Genomic DNA, 19,675 nt, shown 5'->3' with positions numbered 1-19,675 from the left:
CTGACCTTAAGCTCAGCTCTGCCCGTGGTCCATTTTGACTTTAGAGAAGAGCCTTTGTCTCTTTGAGTTTCACCTTCTTCACCTGAAACTTGAGGATAATGTGACCTCCTTGTTCTGAAGACTGTAGATGGTGTGCACCTAGCATCTGCCACGTAATAGGTGCTCTCTGACACTTGGGCGATCTTACGGGACTCCTTGAATTGTGGGCTCATTCCATAATGACTGTGGAAAATCTGAAAAGAGTATTCATTGTAGGTTTCTCCTTAGCATCCGGGTTAATGGAATACGTCTGTGGTTCAGCTGGCCTCTATTCACATAGCATCCAGGTCCTGCTCTGGGCCCGGCACCTTACACACCGCATCCTATTTACTCCTCACACAGCTCTTGCAAGGTCATTGTTTCTGTATTCACGAAAGATGCTGGGTGCCTACCATGTGCTGGGCAGTGTTCTGGGCCCTCAAAATAAGGGACCTCAGATAGTATAAGGTCACCTAGGTCACACAGCTGGTGGTGTGGGTCACCAGGAAACTCATCGAGACAATCTGCAGGTGAGTTTGGGGAGGGCCTCAAGGACTAGCACCTTTGGGGAGTGGTGGCGGCATCGCTGTGCAGAGGGGTCTGAGCCCGGTGACGGCACCTGAGGTCTCGGCCGGCTCCCACTTCTGTGGGTGGCAAGGAGGTGAGCCTTTCTTCAGACGCCACCAGTCTGTCGCCATCATTGGCTGGCTATACACGGCTCCCCTGCGTGGCAGAGACGGGTTGGGTAGCCTCCTTGGGCAGAGTGCAGTTCCCAGAGGGACTGGGCTGAGAGCCGTTCGCCACGGAAGCAGGTGGGCCTTCCCTGCTGCCTGCCAGAGGGCCTCTGGGGAGCGAGCTGGAGCAGCGTCACCGCCACCAGATCTGGTAAATGGTGAAGCGGGACGCCAGCCCCGTGTGTCTGGCCCCCAGGCTCGTACTCTGTCCGCTTCGCAACTTGCCTTCTTGGCTTGGTGGGATGGTGGCGACTGCTTTGAAGCCAGGCTGGGTGGGCCGAAGCCCCTGGAGTCCGGTGGGAGGCGGGGGTGGGGGCAAAGCCAGCCAACTCGGGCGTGGGAAGGAGGCTTCGAGTCAGCAGAGGCGAGGCCGCCAGTAGATGACCTTGCAGCTCAAGGACTGCCCTGGGAGAAGCCGGTGCTGCAGGCCGGGCTGGGTGGCGGGCCCTCCTCACAACCCACCTTCAGTGAGCAGTCCTAGCGGCTGGCCTTGGAGTGTCCCCCGTGGAGCTCAGAGCTAAGCCCTGGGCGCCCACTGCGCTCTCAAGTCCCACGCACCTGATGTGCAAGGCAAGGCAGGCGGGACTTGGTGGGTTTTATCCTCCCCCCTACAAATGGGGAAACTGAGGCTCAGAGTATGTATAGTGTGAGGAGCTAGAAAGCTCCTATGTGAGGACAGCTGTCCTTTCCAGAGAGATGTATCCACTTCTCCAAATCTCAAATGCCTGCTTCCCTCGGCCTCACCACCTGCATCCAGGGTGGGCTTGCTGCCCAGAGTTAAGAGCCAGCCTGTCAACAGCAGCGCAGCCCCTTCTAGCTGTCACCCTCCCCCCGAAACACACGTGTGTGTCCATGGGTTTCCTCATCCCCAGCTGGGCCACCACGGAAGACTAGGTCAGGACTGGGGACTGAGCCCTAAGGTTCCCCACTACAGACCTCTTCCAGGGGCAGTCCAGCCCATTTTATAAATACCTGCTGTGTGCCTGGCCTCGTGCTGGGAACCAGAGACACAGAATGAGCCCTGGTCTCTGTTCTCCAGGAGCTCCCAGTTTGCTGGCAGACACTGACAGAGCAGTTGGCCTCTGGATCCACAGAAACAGGAAGTTGTGAAGGCCACCCACCCGGGCCCATAGGGGACAGCATGCAGGGGAAGGTGCAGGGGTGACTACTCCACAAACATCCGGTTACTCCATGAGAAACTGGGTGCCTGCTTGGCGATTCTGGGGACACGGAACACTTGGATGTCGGCTCCAGCTTTGAGGAGCCTAGCTGCTGGGGGCCACAGGCTGAGGGGTGGTGTGGGAAGGTGCTTGGTGTTCTTACCCTATAAGCAGAGGTGTGCAGGGAGGTGCAAAGCAGGATCCCACTGCAGGCTGGGCCCTTTCCTCCCTACCGGGGCCCGCGTGACCTGGGTTCGCTTCCAGCTTGGCACCCCCATACCGTGGCTCCCACCTGCCCGAGTCCTGCCTGGGAATCCCAGGTGGCGGCAAGGGTAACGGGTGGCTGCTTGCTCATCACCACCTCCTTTGCCCAGCACTGGGTTGGCACGTGGCAGAGGCTCCATGCTGGTGGAACAGAAACTTCTTCAGAGCTCTGAGTGCAGGTCAGTCCCAGCCTGAGTATCCTCTTCCAACGGTGAGGGCTGCCCAGTTGTTCAAAGGTGTCTGTGCTGAGGAAGAGCCCAGAAACCTGATTCCAAGCTGAGGGAAGGGCAAAATGCAAGCTTCTAGATCCTCCCATCACACCCATTTGGACTCTGCACCCGCCCCCCCCCCCCCCCCCCCGCCACCCCATGGGAGGAACAGTACCACTGATAGCTAACACTGCTGTTCGTACTACGTGCAAGGCATGGTCTAAACCCTTCACAAGAGCCACCTCATCCTCCCAACAACCCCAAGAGGTAGGTAAACCATTATTCCCGTTTATAAATGAGGTAAGCAGGGCACAGGTAGAAACTAACTCGCCCATGGCCACAGTAAGTAGCGGTAAAGACAGGATCTGAAATTGGCAATGTGTGTCTGGAAGGGTCAGACCATGTAGAGATGTACTGAGCCTACGACACTTTCCCTCCCCTTCTGCGGGCCTGGAGCAAGGTCCCCAGAGCTCAAGGGAAGCAGCAAGTCCTACTTTCTAAATGTTCAAATGCCCCTGTCCTGCTGCTTACCTTGCCCCACCCAACCACCTTCCAGGATGCAGCATTTGGGAAAGGCTATTGTGAAAATCCTCCAGGGGCTTCCCCTTGCCTTGGAGGGAAAGCAGAACAAAAACACAAAACTGAAGCTCTGTGGGGCCCCCAGCCTAGGACCAGTGAATCACTCCACCTGAGTGGGAAAGCCAGGTGTGGCTGCCGCCCTCAGGGCCACAACTGGCACTGGCCAGTGCTGATTCTCCTTGGAAAACACCAGGAAACTTTTCTACTCCCTGAAAAATACGTTCTGGCAGTGCCCCCCAAATATTTGACGTGAGACTGATGTCTCCCTTCCCAACCCACCTTCCCCAAAGGCCACTGCAACTCTGCACAGAAAACGCAGAATTCACATGCCCAGGAAAACAGGGAGGACAACCTGAACACAAAACAAAATCTTGTCATGCACCAGGAATAGAAACTGTGCCCAAGCAGTCCACCTCGCATTTTGTAATCAGTATAATAAACTCCCACCCACGTTTGCCCCCAAACATGTCAGGAAGGGCTGCGGAAAAAAGATGTCCCTTTAATAAAACGTTATCAACATATATCGTACACAAACTACAATGTATCATAATTACTTTTTTTTTCCTCTCTTAATTCAGAACCAGACTACAAGGTAAGAAAAAACACAGAAACAGCTACAATGTTCCCAATAATCCGCACAAGGTCTTTTTTCAGGCAGATGGTATCTCACATAGTATGATATACATGGATCAGGAAGGGGAGGGAGGAAAACAAACAGCAGCTACAGGGGAGCAGGGAGGAGGGGCTGTAAATGTACAAAGAATTCGGGTGTCTTCAGGGCAAGACACAGAGGTTCGATGGGGGTAGTGAGGTGAGGGAGGCCATGAGTCACCCCTCCTGGGAGGGGACAGGCTCCACTGTCGCATTTGTCGGTTTTTGAAAATAAAAACAGGACCGGAAACAGCACGTCTGTTTGGTTGTTGGTGTCCCCCGCCCCCCCAACAGCTATTCCAAAGTCTTTCCATCCAGTTCCAAGCGTATACAGAGCAATTCTGGTCAATTCCCATCTTTGAAAAAGAAGCAAGAATCAAGAGAAAGAAAAAAAAAAAAAAACCCAAAACAAAAGGAAACCCAAACTCCAGCCCTACAGTGCCCGCACACACGAGCACACACGACGAGGACGATGCGAGCCAGGGCCACGGGGCGAGAACGCGGGGGTCACGGTTGCCATGTCCCAGGTCATAGCCATCCTGTTGGGGGCGGCCTCCCCCACTGCGCTCCGTCCAGGCCACCACCCAGCTGGCAGGATTCTCGCTGGGAAGACTGGGGTGGGGGCTGAGGAGAGGGCTGGAGCGGCAGGGAGGCCGGGCAGGGGAAGGTCCAGAAGAGAGAGAGGAGGAAGCAGTCCTGGGAACACAGTGCATGCCACCGGGTCACAGCGAGTCTCCGCTGTGGCGGAGTCCTGAAAGCGGTCAGGTGGTCTGGCCCCTCGGGCCACATACGGGAGGGGGTGGTTCTGGGGTCCCAGTTGTGCAGCTGCTGAGGCCACCTCGCCGGGAGAAACCAAGCGAAAACAAAACAGGTTCCCACCCCTTGCTTGCCCATCCGCACAAACCGAAAACCCCAAGTGGAGAAAGGGGACTTTCTTGTCTCTTTCCAAAAAAGGCCTTTTGAAAGAAACCACCGATTGTAAACTGCCCAGTTTATTATTATTATTATTATTTTTAGATGGCTACAAAGACAGCGTGAGATCTCACACCTAGACTAGCTTTCCTGGTGGAAGGGCTTGGGTACAGACAGACAGCAGGGCTTTTTTTTTTTTTTTTTGGTCCTTTTTTCTTTTTTTCTATTTTTTTTTTTTTTAAAGAAGAAAGCAAAGAGGTTGATTGGGGTGGGGTGGGTGGGGGACTTGCTAGAAGCTTCCATTTTTAAAAATTTTTCCCCCAAAAAAACCCCCCTGAAAACAAATTAAAAAATCCCAGTAACGGTAAAACCCCAAACAAACAAAAAAAAACAACAAAAAAGTGTCATGTACATAAAAGGTCCTTTTGGGAAAGGGCAAGGGGTGGGATTTTTCTGGTCATTGACTTGAAATATATTTTTATTTTGAGTTTTGTCCTTCATGTTTTATGGAATAAAAAGTTCGGCCTTTTTATTGCATGAAACTAAAATTGGGACAGGTCGGGGGGACTGGAGGAGGAGGGTGGGGGCTGAGGGGGAGCAGGGAGACGCCCCTCCCCCAGCTCCTGGGTAATGACACCTCACTTCTTCTTGCATAATTTCTGGCATCTTCCCGCCTGCAATGCCGGCTCTCTCAGCGTCTCGGAGAAGAGGAGGGGATCACACGCTCATCGTCATGCTTGGAGAATACTGGAAGGGGAGGAGCAGAGACAGGGCCATGAGGGCCAGTGTGGGCTAGATTGGGCCAGTCTGGGAGCGTGCCTGGGTGGGGAAGCCTGCGAGGGCTCTGCCCGCTCAGCACTAGACTGTGCCCACCCCCGCATCGTGGGAGCTCTGGGGGCTGCTATCACAACTCACCCCTCCATCCCACCCCTCTCCCTTCTCAAATCCCCTCTTCCCAGCTGAGGAAGCAGCCGACACTGCCCTTCCCACACAGCTGCTTTCCTGCAGCTCGCCCAGGGTGTCCTGGGGGGAGCTAGTCTGGGGTTCTCAGAATCATGACGTTGTTTCTTCATACGAGAATGTAAATAGAAGCCAGGCCCTCTGCGTGGGGATCCCAGGAAATCTCTAGTGGTATGAACCTTCCTCCCCAGGACAGACAGAAGTGGACCCCCTCAGAGGCCCAGTGGGCCAGAGCCCAGGCCTCCTGAGTCCCAACCCAGGGCTTTCCCAGCCTGGTCAGCTTTATCAGTGTTGGGAGGCGATGTGCCTCCCTGTAGAGGCCTCCAGAAGGTCCTGGCAGTGGTCGGGGTGGCAGCGGTTGGAGGCCATGCGGCGGGGAAGAGAGGGCCCTGCACTTTGTACAGAAAAAGGACCAAGGTGAAAGCCAGAGGCACAGCTGTTGGGACACCAGCCTGCCAGGCTGGTCCTCGCCAGCAGGCACCACAACTTAAGTAATTTAGTCCCCAGCCCCAGAGGTAAGACGATGATCCAGGGACGAAACTGGGGGGAGGGATACATGCAGCACTTACATTGTCATTCTGGAAGGAGTGGAGGAAGTTCCCTCCTAGCTCACCATCGTCTCGAGGGGTGCCTGGAGGATTGCTAATGCCACTTATGTTGTTAGGAGAATTCTGGGGAGAGGAGAGACGAGGTGAGCCCCAGAGCCCCAGAGCCCTGCCCACCCAATGGGGAGAAAGGCTTTCTGGGGCCTCAGGGCTGGGGCAAGGTGGATGTGATCAGGGAGGAACACACAGAACACACACTCACTTTTGGAAGTCCATCTATGTCACCTGACCCTGGAAGGAAGGAAGGAAGGAAAACCTGGATTCAGTTTCTTGTTTGTTCTTCCGTGGCTAGGTCTCCAAAGCCACCCAAATCCCACACTATTTCTGTGCAGACGATCTTCTGTCCTGGCTGTATCTCTGGGGATCTTCCTACGTGCCCAGCCAAGGTCAGTGGGGTAGACCAGGCCCGGCTGAGCCAAAGAAGGCTGCTCGGGCAGGGTCACGCGGGGTGCAGCATGACCATGGGGCTGGCGCCCGCTTACCTAACGATCCGTTCATGTGGTGTGGTTCCATGCCGCCCATGCCTCCCATCGGGCCGTCCGAACCTGGACCCATCGGGAACTGGGGGAGAAGCACAGGGTGTGGTGGCTGAGTGGGCCCCAGGCCCTCGGCACCCCTCTCACGGGCTCCCACACCCAGCTACAAAGGAGCTGTGCCCTCAGGGAGCTTCCATCTGGTTGGGCTCCTCCGTAGGGCACACCGCGTGGCTATCTGATGCCGCCAGGAGGCCGGAGCTGGTTCCTCCCCTTGGCTCTCGGAATTGGGCAGGGCAGGGGTGTCCTCCCTACGCTCCAAATGAGGAAACAAGCCCAGAGAGGGAAAGACACCGGCCCAAGGCTACACAGTGTGGTTCTGGGACAGCTCTCTAGCCAAGTGTCATGGACCCCGTAATAAGGCTCTCTCTATCCATGGGACGGAGCGTGTGACTCACCAGTCAGAACCTCACACAGACACACAAATAGGTGACTGTGCGCAGCCAGGGGCCAAAGGTATTAATGTCTCTCATCCCCATTTTACAGGTAAGGAATGTGAAGCACAGAGAGTGGGAAATTCTTTGCTGGAGGTCCCCCCCCGCCCCGGGAGATGGGAGGAGTGGTGAGTGGGGCGCGGGCAGCCTGAGCCTGAGTCCCACCAGCCTCCTCTGAGCGATTCCTCAGAAATGGAGTTTCATGGGTGAGGTGAGGAGATCGGGTCTACTGAGTGACTGGGGGGTCAGGGGAGAAGCTGGGCGGGGGACTAGAGTTGTCTCCTGGGGACAATGTAGAGGAAGGCCACTGATGAGTCCCCCAGGCAGAAGTGGTGGCAGGGCAGGCAGCTCAAGAGGCCGGAGGTGGAATCTGCTCTACCCCTAGCCTTGGACCTGGAGGGGGCGGTATATTGAATGATCTCAGAAAAGTAGCAACCAAAGGCCAGAGATCATATCCCATGGTTGAGAAGGGATGGCTGAGCCCAGTCTGGTGAGCCTAGGCCTTGTGATGCAGACCAGACGTCAGGGTGCACAGGGGTGGACACGGCAGAAAGGAGAACTGTTTGGCATCTGGCCTATGCCACGGGCGAGGGACACAGAGTTGAGTCACAGCCGAGCCTCAGCCTGGAAGAGGAGTCCACGGTTATGGACACCCAACCACCCCACAGGGCAGAGAAATCTGAACCCCTGCATGGAGGAGGAGGCAGAGGGCCGAAACAACTGAGGACAGAATTTGGGCAGGGGGAGACAGGCCACAGAAGTCATTCTAGGTAGGGGTCCTGCGTGAGCAGAGAGGCAGGGGGCAGCACAGGCTGCCGGAGCCCACATTGCAGGGGTGCGGCTAGGGTGCCAGCCGCTCCCTCGCGCCCACCGCCCACTCACATGTACCACAGAGGCGGCCTCCTTGCCTCCCGCCTCCCCAGAGGCTTCCCAGGGCCACTCACAGGCACCGAGGCACATTTTTGACATCTGGCAACAAATTTCACACTTACTCATCCAAGTGAGAGGAGGTGATGGACTTTTTAAGGAGCCAACTCAGGACACAGTCGTATCAGACAAAACAGCCCCCCAAACGCGATTAATGTCATAAACAACGGCATGTTCTGCCTTCAACATAAGCATCTTTTAAAAACTTTGTGTTTTCTCGTGTATTATTATTTCTAACCGCTTGACCGGGCTGGAATTCGCACACCGTACAACTGGCCCACTGCAAGCACACAGTTCGGTGGTTTTTAGCATGTCTGCAGGTGTGCGGCCATCACCACCAGATCGACGTTAGAACTCTCTCATCACCCCGTAAAGAAACCTTGTACCCGTTCGGTCACTCCCCATCCCCCTCCAGCCCCCAGCCCCAGACAACCGTTAATTTGTTCTCTGTTGTCTACGGATTTGCCTATTCCGGACACATACGACCTTCTGCGGCTGGGTTCCTTCGCTCAGCAGGTCTTCGAGGTTCGTCCGGGTTGGGGCATCAGTTAGTACTTCTTTCCTTCTTCCGGCCAAATCATGTTCCATTACACGGAGAGGCTGCGTTCTATTTATCCGTTCAGTCAGCGGACGCGTCGCTCCCACTTTTTAGCTATTATGAATAACACCGCTGTGAATGCTGGTGGACGATTACTACGTGGACACAGGTTTTTATTTCTCTTGGGTAGATACCTACCCAACAGTGGAATCGCAGGGTCCTGTGGTCATTCTGTTTAAGCTTTCGAGGAACCGCCACGCTGTTTTCCAAAGCAGCCACATCATTTCATGTTCCCCGCAGCCACGTGTGAGGACTCCAGGGTCTTCCCGGACTCACCCGCGCCGGCACGGTTTCTTGGTGACAGCCAGCCCAGTGAGTGTGCAGCACCGTCTCGTGCTTTCCACATGCATCCCCCCGATGGCCACGAAGCGGAGCACCTTTGTGTGCTTACTGGCTACAGGTACATCTTGGCAGGAAAGTCTATTTTGGATCGTCGGCCCACTTTTTAAATTGGGCTGGTTTTTCGTGCATGAGTTTGAAGAGGTCTTTGCGTATTTTGGATTCAAGTCCGGTATCAGATTCATGATTTGCAAATATCTTCTCCACTCCGCGGGCTGTGTTTTTCACCTTCTTGATGGAGCTCCTTCGAAGCATGCAAGTTTTAAATCTTGATGAAGTCCAATTTATCTACTTTTTTCTTTTGTCACCTGTGCTTTTGGTGTCATTGGGAAGGCTTTGCTTTTACCTGGGCCACAAAGATTTACGCCTATATTTTCTTCGGAACGTTTTATCGTTTCAGCGCGATGTGCATGTCGAGGGTTGAGTGCTCTGGAGAGATTCTGGGTTTCACTGTGGAGCAGTGGTCCAACTTCATGCACTTGCCAGGGGACATACAGCTGTCTCTACACCACTTGTTTATTCTGTGTTCGTTATTTTGTTACATAAGTGCTATTATTTCAATAAAACCACAGTCAGGCTAGTTAACAGCAGCAGTTGGTAGAGGACTAGTTAAATAAATAAACGGTTTGTGTGAGAAAAACAACAATTTATCTGGACTCTTTATTGGATTACTTCAATTTTCCAGGCTATATCACTATGTATTCTTAAAATATACAAATTTGGGGCACCTGTTGAGTGTCCGACTTCAGCTCAGGTCATGATCTCCCTGTTGTTGGGTTTGGGCCCTGCATTGGGCTTTGTGCTGACAGCTCAGAGCCTGGAGCCTGCTTCGGATTCTATGTCCCGCTCTCTCTCTGCCCTTCCCTCGCTCATGCATGAGCTCATGCTCATTGTCTCAAGAATAAAACATTAATACACACACACACACACACACACACAAATTTAATTTTTTTTAAAAAAACTGAATGCAATGGACTGACTAAACACATATTACTTATATCTGATTTAAAAATGTTCTTGGGGCGCCTGGGTGGCTCAGTAGGTTAAGCATCGGACTTCAGCTCAGGTCATGATATCACAGTTCATGAGTTCGAACCGCACATCAGGCTCTGTGCTGACAGCTCAGAGCCTGGAGCCTGTTTCAGATTCTGTGTCCCCTGGCTTTTGGGCTGCTGGAAGAGCCTTACACTTTTCCACCCACCCTTTGGCATCCACTGCCCAAACCAAGGACAGTGTGTCCTAGGAAGTCGTCTCCTGAGACATAGAGCTTTTAATGCTAAAACCTGATGGCCAGTCACCCTAACGGGTAGCAGGGGTGATGGGGCTGGGGTGGGAGGGGTGCTGGCTGCCCAGGAGAGGGACAGGGACGGCGGAGCAATGGTTAAGGAGTGTGGTTCCCACGCTTCTCAGTCACATGACCCCTCTCTAGGGGACCCCTCTCTAGGTCCCTCTCCCTAACCCAGGAGGATCCAAAGACTTCCCCCCTTCAGAGGCTGCCAGAGGATTAAATATGTACAGGGTCCAGCATGGGGCAGCTCCCAAACAGCATTTAGCACAGTGGGTGATTCAGGGGTCACATCAGGAACCAAACCAACAGAACCAAACGAAGCACCCCAAAAGGCCAGAACACCACTGGGGCCCCAACACCCGGAGCCCCTGGCTCTGCAGTCCAGACTGTTGATTTGGTCACATAGCAGCCTCCCTTCCAGACCCTGGGCTCCCCAAGCGCAAGGCCAGTCCGAGTCCCCTCCCCAGCTGGTGCAGAAGGGCTGTCTCCAGAGGTGAGTCTGACCGGCCCTCTCCTCGGGGAGCTACCAGCTGGGAGAAGGGGACGGGCTATGGCTGCACAGTCAAGTGCCATCCAGCAGGGGACACAGGCCATGGGAGGGAGTGGATGGGCAGGGGTCAGACAAGGTGGAACTGGAGCTCCTACATTACGAGGGGCTGGAACTTGGAGAAGCCAAGAAGGGAGGGGGTGGGAGGCAGGCAATGACCCAAAGAGAGACCAGGAAGTTGCAGTCACAGGGCTCCCAAAGGGGCTGGAGGCACAGGGCAGGCAGGTCCCCAGATGGGCTTCGGGGACCCACAGCTCCAGACCTCAGAGGGTGATTGACTGCCTGGGGGGGGCACAGCCGGTCGGCGGAGCGGGGAGTGACCCGGGTCCACCCGCAGCCTAGTGCTCTCCCTCCCTGACACCCCGCTCAGGGTGGCAGGGATCCCCACAGTGAGGCTGGGTGTGCCGCTCTGGCCAGAGGGGAGGGCACCTCTCCACCCCCGGCCAGCTGCGGAATGGGAACCGATTTGCCCAAGAGTTAATCGCTTTTCTGACGGTTTATTTTATTCGTCTTTGGTAACAAATGGCTGAAATCAATTAAACTTGCTTTCCCCTCAGCTGATGAAGTTAATTATGATTTGTTATGGTATCTGATATGTAAATTATTAGAAAGCAGACTTACGTTGGACCGGCTGCCTCCAGGCGGCACCGGATTAATCATTGTGTAGATGTTGTCACTGGAATTTGTTGAATCTGTAGAACAGTGGAAACCCACAAGTCGGGGTGATTAATTCATTTCTTAATTAAAACAAACTCGTGGCACTTGAACTCATTCTTTTGTATTTTATCACCTAAAATCTCCTCTAAGTACCACCATTTTCTGGCTAATTTGTATTTAATGAAGATTCACAAAGTTTTTAATCACAGAAAATTCAACTGTGAAAACTGCTCAACCCTGGAACAAAGAAGTCCAGGGTGTGTGGACAGCAGTGTGGACGTGGCAAAGCGGGGGTGGCAGGTTCAAATTCTCATCTCCCTACCCGAAAACAACCTGGTCCCCAGATCCTGCCAGGGACCACGCAGGGACGGCCAGACCACCAGCTGCGCTCTCCCCCAATCCCGCCCAGGGGTTTTAATCAAACTGGGGAAAGAGAAACGCCACAAATTACCCAGGGGCCACCTTGCCAAGCTGATGGGGCAGGAGGGAGAGGGAAGCATGGGGCTGGAGACACATTAACATATGCAGTGGTTTAATGTGACCCAGTCTGAATGTAGGTCATGCGGCTCATAAAAATGCAGCAGCAGAAAGAGGGAGCGAGAGTGGGGGCCGGAACATCACAGCCGCCGCTAGCTCCAGACTATGGATAAGCAGCTTCCCTGCCACTGGGAGCCGAGGAGTCTGGGGAGAGAGGGACCCCTCTGTCTCCCCAATTAGCTAGGAAAGTCTCCTAAGAAAACCAGCTAACATGTTTCTATCAGGAGTAGGCATCTTCTTTCTAGGGCAGAAATCCAACCATGTCTCACTTTTTATTTTCTGGGTGGGTAGACTGTCCGTGGGATTCCTTCTAGATGGTGGTGTGTTATTCTCAGCTGGGAAAGAAACGCAACTGTGAAGCTGTGTGTGTGTGTGTGTGTGTGTGTGTGCCCACATGTGTGCACGCACGCCCTCTTCTGATCAGAGAAAGAGGGAGAAGAGATCTCCCGTATAACGGACCAGAAGCCAAGAGCTCTGGGAACTCAAGACACACGGTGTTAAGAGTCCTGGTTCCAGGATGCCAGAAGCCCAAAGCCCCTTTTCAGTCATCTAGACAAATCCACAGCTGGGAAAGGGTGCTTGCCAACCAGTGCGAGCTGAGGACAGTGAGACCCCCCTCGTTCCTGGAGCTCTCTGCCCTGCCTCTCCCTCTAACCAGAGAGGAGGAGTGACCTTGCTAAGGCCACAGGGAAGGTCAGGGGCACCAAGGACCTCCTTCCTCCTAAACACCTGATGCTGACATGCCTGGTGGGGGACACGCTGCTCAGGAAGGGTGGTTGGTAAGCTTTGGCCCTGCGCTGGGACCCCTCCAGGACCCCCTAACTCTCTCGATGGCACCCTCTCCCCAAGGCTTCTTACCTGCAGGACTAGGCATGATGGGTGTTCCTGGGGGGCCACCACCGCCAGGAGGTCCCTGGAGATGAGATAAAAACTGATGTGAGGAACCCATGGCCATGACCCAGGTCGGGAGAAACCCCCGAGCTCCGGCCACACCAAAGTCAAGTGTTCCTCCAGGGCCCAGACTGGCATCCCGCTCTCACTAAAGCTCAAGCAGAGCCCAAGTGTTTAAGCCCCAAGAGAGCTGGACTTGGATTCCCCACCCCTGCCCCACTGCCTTTCTTCAAACCCAGAGGCAGCTGTGGGTGTGCATGTATGTGTTCACACGCCGACTGGTGGAACCAGAGGCCTGTGGGGGAAACCAGCTAGGCCACTGGTCAGCCCCCAAGATGGGGACCCAACTCTAGGTCTTGTTTGGGGACTTCCGGGCCCCCAGAAGGTACCTGAACAGTGACAGCAGGTTCTAGCAGAGTTTAGAACTTGTGCTCGGAGTGTGTTTTGAAAGGGAAAGAGACAGGGACCCTGGAGAAGTTCTCTTGCACATTCAGTCACATGTGGCTGGACACCCAATGCCCCGAACCCACACACACTTACCACATAGGTACCAGGTGATGAGGAGGAGTATGGAATCTAAAAACAAGAGGTGGGCAGCCACGTGTCAGAGTCCCTTCCTCTGATACTCAGTACCCTTGGGCTTCCAAATCCACTTGGGGACCCACCCCCTCTTGCTAGGAAAGGCTGTGGGACACCCCAGGAGGGGGCCAGAGGTATGAGCAAAGCCCAGTGCCTACACTGAACTGATCCCGAGAGCCTTGGCAGGGAGCTCTGAGGGGGCATGGGCAGGGGAGACCCTCCAGTGTGAGAGGACAGGAGAGCGAGAGCTTCTCCCCACCCCTCTGGCCTTCTTCCCCAGACTGTCTGTGCTGAGCCCCTTTCCAGCTCCTTCCCCTGAGCACTAGAAGCCAGCCCTGCCGGTGGGAGAGGATCGCCAGACGCTTCTGTGTGGACAATGCTCTCTGAGCAAGCTCTCAGCTCACACAGGCTTTCTGCCCATCAGCGGGCTGGGCCGGGGCCCAAACCCGGAAGGCCCCGGGAATGTTACTCCCAAGCCTCCACTTACAGGTGGGGCTCCCGCTGGCAAGCGTCAGGTGGACTCTTGCTGCATCCCTGCCTCTCATGATACCCCCAACCTGGGGACAGGACCACCCCATAGCCTAGAAACCCCTCCCACTCGATGTGGGTACTCACTGAGTTAGCACTGTTAGGATTTGGCCAGGGTCTGCCAGCTCCCGGGCCCCTGGGAGAGGGAGGGAGGGGGAGGGAGAGAGACAGGGAGAGGGGGAGAGGGGGAGAGACAGAGAGAGAGAGAGGAGAGAGATGGCAACAATGAAAAAGGTGTCGTTGACCCCAAGGGGGCGGTGCCGGAAGCGCCAGAACTAGAGGGCTGACATCACTAACAGGAAATCCTTCATGCGGCCCTAGGGCCTTACACACCTGGTTCTCGGGCAGTAATGGGCAGCTCCACGGCTAGAAATCTACAAGCTCCTCTAAATTACATGAAAAACGTGTCAAGTATATAAAACTGCCTCTGCATGTGCATCTTCCCAGGAAGGGAACCCACAGATCCTCATGGGGATCTATCCCCGAAAGGGGGTTAAGAACCACTCAAGCACTACAACAGCAGCCAATTGTACCGGGGTTCAAATCCTGGCCCTGTCACTTAAGAGCCCTGTGAGCAGGGGCAAGCTACTTCACCTCTCTGTGCCTCAGTTACCTCATCTGTAAATGGGGGCAATAACCACCTCACCGGGCTATGAGGAGCAGGTGGGCTAATCCACACAGCAGGCTCAGAAACACACCCAGGACGGATGAGCCCCATACGGGACCATATGAGCTCTTATCCAAGTATCTATCTCCAGCATCCCCGGCTCCACTGATGAGAGGCCTGAGGTCCAGAGAGGTGCCAAGAATGACTCTGTTCACGAGTCTTTGGGGGGGCCAGCAGAGGGTCGGGGAGCCATGGGCTCTGAGCTGCCAGCAAGGTCCTTTTTGCCTTACATGTTAATCCCGGGCATGGCGGGGCCGAGGGAGTTGGGTGGTGGTCTCATGCCGCTGCCGTAATTCTGCAACGATAACCAAGGGTCAGTCTATGAGAAGGAGAAGGGGCACCGGAGAGGGAAGGGGGGAAGAAAGACAAACAGAATAGAAGCAAGAGGATTAGTCTGTGGAAAGGATTTGATGAGAAAAAAAATTACACGTTCGTTAAAAAAGGTGAGGGGGGTGGGAGCCGAGGGATGGGGCCACAATGACAAGCCAGCACAGAGGGACAGTCACAACTTGAAACACATCTTCAGGGGTCTCGGGATGGTTTCTCTCAAAAGCATGTGGAGGTCCAGTAAGCCCTCTCATCTTGGGTTTCAGGTGGGTGGAAAGGAGCGGACTCGTAACAGATCCAACTGGTGAACACCTGCCCACTTTAGGAACTCCGAGGGAGAAGAAACTGCCAGCAGCCTGGGGGCAGGGGCTGGGTCTGAACGTGGAAGGGGAGAGGACCCGCAAAGGCCTGGCTGGTGGCTGTCCCCAAGGCCCAGCATGTACAGATCCCCCACCTTGCCCCATGCCTGCGCTGTCCCCCAACCCAGGTCACCTGACTCAGGTGTCAGCGTGTGGGGCCCTCACCAAGCACAGTGCTGGAGAAGCAGGAAGAAAACTCAGGGGGAATCACCAATTCTGAGGGAAGAGTCCCACCTCGGCTCAGTGCAACCCCCCAAGGCAGAGCGCGGTGAGTCACAGGAATGCCTGGATCAGGAACCTCCTATCGGGGCTGCGCCTGACCCCTCTTTCAGTGTTATTTTCCTTGCAGAAGAAATAAATACCTTGCCTCCCTTCTCCACTTGGGTGCCTACACATCCTCCAAACCCAGCTCAAAGAGCACCTCCTCTGCGAAGCCTTCCCTGCCCACCTCTTAGGGTTAATTGCTTCACCTTAGTCCCTCCCCAAATGCCTTGTAATCCTCCTACCCCTGCCACAGCCCGTACCACACTGGGCTATGATCGTGGCCACGTGTCCATCTCTCCCACTAGGCTCCGAGTACCTTTGGAAGGTGGGGACTATATCTCAATGATTTTCATGCATGCATCACTCCACGTACCAGCCGCCAGAGACTGGGTGCTGAATCAATGAAGGAGTGAACGAGTAAATGAACAGGAAGTAAAACTGGGCTGGTTGGGCTGGTTAAACTCTGCCTTTGTAGAATCTGAAAGAAGTAAGGTCGGTGAAAATTTGACGGCAAAGGGACAGCCAGTGTTACTTGAGCACATGACACATTTTACATACAGTCTCTGGCTTGTCCTTTTAACACTGCCATGAAACTAGTGTTATTCCCACTTTACAGGAGACTGAAGGTCTGAGGGGAGAAAGATCCACCCAAAGTCAGGAAGCCAATGACCCAGCTGGGGTTTAAACCTGGATCTACAAGGGCACCTGGGTGGCTCAGTCGGTTAAGCGTCCGACTTCGGCTCAGGTCATGCTCTCACAGTTTGTGAGTTCGATCCCCGCATCGGGCTCCATGCTGACAACTCGGAGCCTGGAGCCTGCCTTAGATTCTGTGTCTCCCTCTCTCTCTGCCCCTCTCCCACTTGTGCTCTGTCTCTCTCAAAAATAAATAAACATTTAAAAAAAGCCAAAAAACCCCTCTAGGTCCACACTCTCCCCATACGTCTGGTGAAAGGTGGGTGGGGAGAGGAACGGCACAGGAGGCCCAAGAGCCAGAGCTGACAAGCTCAGAGCCAACATCATGCTGGTGGCAGGTCCTCCAGCCAAGGACCGGCTGTGGGGCCATCTCCTCTGCCTGGTCACCCTGACAGGGGATTGGAGTCTAAGAGCATATGCAGATGGGGTGTAGACAGTGACAGGGGCGGCACCAGGCCAAGTGGCAGAGAATCGAGGAGGGAGACAAGGGTGGCCACAGAGGGGTCCTCAGGTAGTCCCACATCCCCAGAGTCAGCTCCGGAAACGTGCAGGAGCCAGGCCCTCTTTAAAGACAATGGCACAGGTTGGCAGGCGGAGCCAGATCTCAGGTCAGAGCACGGGAGAGCCAGCCCCAGGCTGGGCACACGTGTGTGACTTTGGGCAAACCGCACAAGTGACCCCAGTGCTCACTCCGGGCCAGGCCGCACAGCGGGCTCAGTCATGACAACGGCCCCATCACGAGTCCGCTTTAAAGATTAAAACACTGCGGCGCACAAGCAAAGTGACGGCCCCTCGCGCGGCTACGTGCAAGGCAACCCCGTGGCTGAAGGCCCGTGGCCTGGCCCCGGCTTCACAGCTGCCACCCTCCGCTGTGCTCCCTCGCCTGTACCACGGGGACAGAGGGCCCCCAACCTTACAGGTCTGGGAGGATCAAATGAAATGGCAGCTTTGAAGCGCTCTCTGTCGGCTCTCGGAGGCATGTGCTGATTTGGGATGTCAGCGGCAGAACGAACACCAAAGCCCTTAATGCCGCCTTAAGCATCACGGAACCTCAGGTCTTAAAGGGCCCTTCCTAAGCCCCTACACGAATCTCGGCCTCGCCTCCACCGCTGCAGGACAGAAAGCCTGCCCCCTCCCCAGGCAGCCCACGCTCCCACGGTGTACAGCCTGGCCAACTTCCAGCCAGAGATCCCTTCCAGGGGCTACCGCTGCATCCTGCGGCATCCCGCCCAGGAGAGCGTTGGTGCTGCAGGGCCAGTAGAGGCTGGCCTGGGTGCTGGAGGAGCCTGGGACGCTGCGGCACAGAGTGGGCGAGGGGAGAGGACAAGCCAGGCGCTCACTCCCAAAACACGCCCGCACATGTGGCGTGTGGCCCCTCGGGGGAGGCGCTGGTGTGCCAGCTGCTGTTCCTCCGTCTACCCCACCTTCCAGAGCCTCCCCAATAGCCAGCACGGCGCTTCCCGAGAAGGGAGGGTTGCCCACCAGATCCTCCCTCCTACAGGCCCAGACCCTGGAGGGCCACCTACACCTTCCCATTTCAAAGATGACAAGCTAGAGGCCCAGAGCGGCCAAAGACTTGCTCAAAGGTGCACAGTAAGTCAGGGGTGAAAGCAGGGCTGACTGTCAACTTTGGGGAAAACACCAGCCTTTTCACAGAGGGCTTGGAAGCACGGTTTCCGACACTCCACAGAAATGGTTCTCTTCCCTCAATGTCCGCCTGCCCACAGCACTGGACTGCAAGGTGTGACCACCAGCCAGATGCTCCCTCCATCTCTGCCATCTGCATGGCTCTGCAGGGACAGCTGGAGGCCTGGGAGGGATCCTCGGGGCAGCATGGGGCTGGCTACATCCACGGGGGTGGTCCCCTTCCTCCTGTACCCTCACTCTCATCCCCACTCAGGAACCTTGGGTGCTGGGCAGAAGGCCCTGCAGGAACAAGGAAGGGCCTCCCTGCTGGGGACCTTGGGTCAGGCATCAAGGCCTGGATACAGGAAAGCACTGGGCAGCTGGTAGAGCTGGGACCTGCTCCTTCTTCCTGCAACTCCCAGAGGGGCTCTTTCTCGGTGCTGCCCGTAGCCCGCCCAGCGCCACCTTCACCTTAAAGTAGGGGAAGAACATTCCAGTCTTTAGGACTGGTTGATGGGGTAGTTTCCTGGGCAGCAGGGGCCTGTCCTCCGTTTCCCTCTCATCACGAGGTTTGGGGGGCCTGTACGGGTCCCCCGTTGGGAAGTGTCGAGTGGCCCCACTTTCTCCTCATGCAGTCCCTCACACCTCTAGCCTGGTTTATGATCCTTCCACCTCTTGCCGGGGCCCCAGGCAGTACCCACAAAGAGCCGGGCTATCCTGGATCGGCAGGGAGATACGGTTTCTTCTGGGTGGCACAGAACTGTCCCTGAGATCATGGGCTATCCTTCATCTGAACCTTCTCAAATGCAGACAAGCTAGGACGGCGATCTGATGCTAGCCCGTGCTGGCTCCACCCCCCAGCCTGAATACCAGCAACGAAGGTAATTGGTACCCACGGGGCGTATGAGCCACAGCACCTCTGAGGGGGCCTTGCATTCTGTCCACGGGAGCCCGGCCGGCAGCCCTTGCAGATTTGGCCTCACATCAACAGAAGTCACTCCTGAAGAACTTAGCCAGAACGTTCCCATCTGATACCGACACAGTTCTTTAAAGAAAGACTATAACTAAGTGGATATATTACCTCCTTTTCGGCACTGGCCCTTTCACAAAATCAGAGTAAAATCTGTCTGACACGCTCAGGGAACAGGGCAGGCCGATGCCTGGGGTGCTGGTTCCTTTGTGACGTTCAGGCTAAAACGTAACACAGGCTCAAAAAGAACAAATGTCACTCCGTCCAGCTTTGAAATCTATAAAGTAGCCCCAAGACTACACTGTATCTATTCTTTGTTCAGAAAGTTCTGGAGTGGTCACTGGCTATTAGCACTCTTATTCTCCACTTGGAATAACAGGCTGATGGTTTCCCACCTCTGTGTTTGGTCTCAGTACGGCACTGTGCATGCAGTGGTACTTACTAAAGGCTGCCTGAGGGGCTGGCCTTGTTTTCTAAGATCCCAGGCTGTGGCAGAAGCAGGACCCCCTCCCTGAGCCCCTGTTCTAGGAAGAGACACCCTGCAGGTACCTCATGCTGTTTCTACCAAACCTACAGTGGACCCCATGAGGTGATCACCAGGCTGTCCATTTTGCAGATGAGGGACCAGAGGCCCAACCAGGCTGAGCTGTGGCTGGAACCGTGTTTTCCAGCACTAGGTTCTGAGTTCATGTCTCTCCTGTCCATTGGGAGTGACCAAGACAGGACCCTCAGGGGACACACAGAAAGGGCCGGGTCAGGAGGTATAGTGGTTCTGCCCTCAGCCTTGGGGTCCAAAGCTTCTAGGCTCTGCAGTGCCTG

At 55.2% G+C, this 19,675-nt stretch overlaps 1 protein-coding gene across 10 annotated transcripts in view; it reads right to left on the bottom strand.

Annotated features, from left to right (window-relative positions):
• Positions 1-3,443: 3,443 nt before the first annotated feature.
• The window catches only part of SSBP3 (single stranded DNA binding protein 3), a 163,299-nt gene continuing 147,067 nt past the window's right edge, over positions 3,444-19,675 (bottom strand). For 8 of the 10 annotated variants that reach the window (XM_019449185.2, XM_019449187.2, XM_019449189.2 and 5 more), the window contains 9 exons: positions 14,848-14,936; positions 14,038-14,086; positions 13,384-13,419; positions 12,811-12,865; positions 11,380-11,450; positions 6,575-6,653; positions 6,295-6,323; positions 6,057-6,158; positions 3,444-5,274 (listed from right to left, as the gene is read on the bottom strand). In XM_019449185.2, the coding sequence (XP_019304730.1) occupies positions 5,245-5,274; positions 6,057-6,158; positions 6,295-6,323; positions 6,575-6,653; positions 11,380-11,450; positions 12,811-12,865; positions 13,384-13,419; positions 14,038-14,086; positions 14,848-14,936 (540 nt within the window). In that variant the 3' untranslated portion in view covers positions 3,444-5,244. The remainder of the gene's footprint in view (positions 5,275-6,056; positions 6,159-6,294; positions 6,324-6,574; positions 6,654-11,379; positions 11,451-12,810; positions 12,866-13,383; positions 13,420-14,037; positions 14,087-14,847; positions 14,937-19,675) is intronic. The other 2 variants (XM_019449186.2, XM_019449188.2) reach the window with 1 other exon arrangement.

Source organism: Panthera pardus, unplaced genomic scaffold (genome assembly GCF_024362965.1).
Source record: "Panthera pardus isolate Hobbes unplaced genomic scaffold, ASM2436296v1 HiC_scaffold_11, whole genome shotgun sequence".
In the NCBI taxonomy this organism is placed as follows: domain Eukaryota; kingdom Metazoa; phylum Chordata; class Mammalia; order Carnivora; family Felidae; genus Panthera; species Panthera pardus.
Note: the sequence above shows the minus strand (reverse complement) of the source record. Positions and strands in the feature narration are given on the sequence as shown.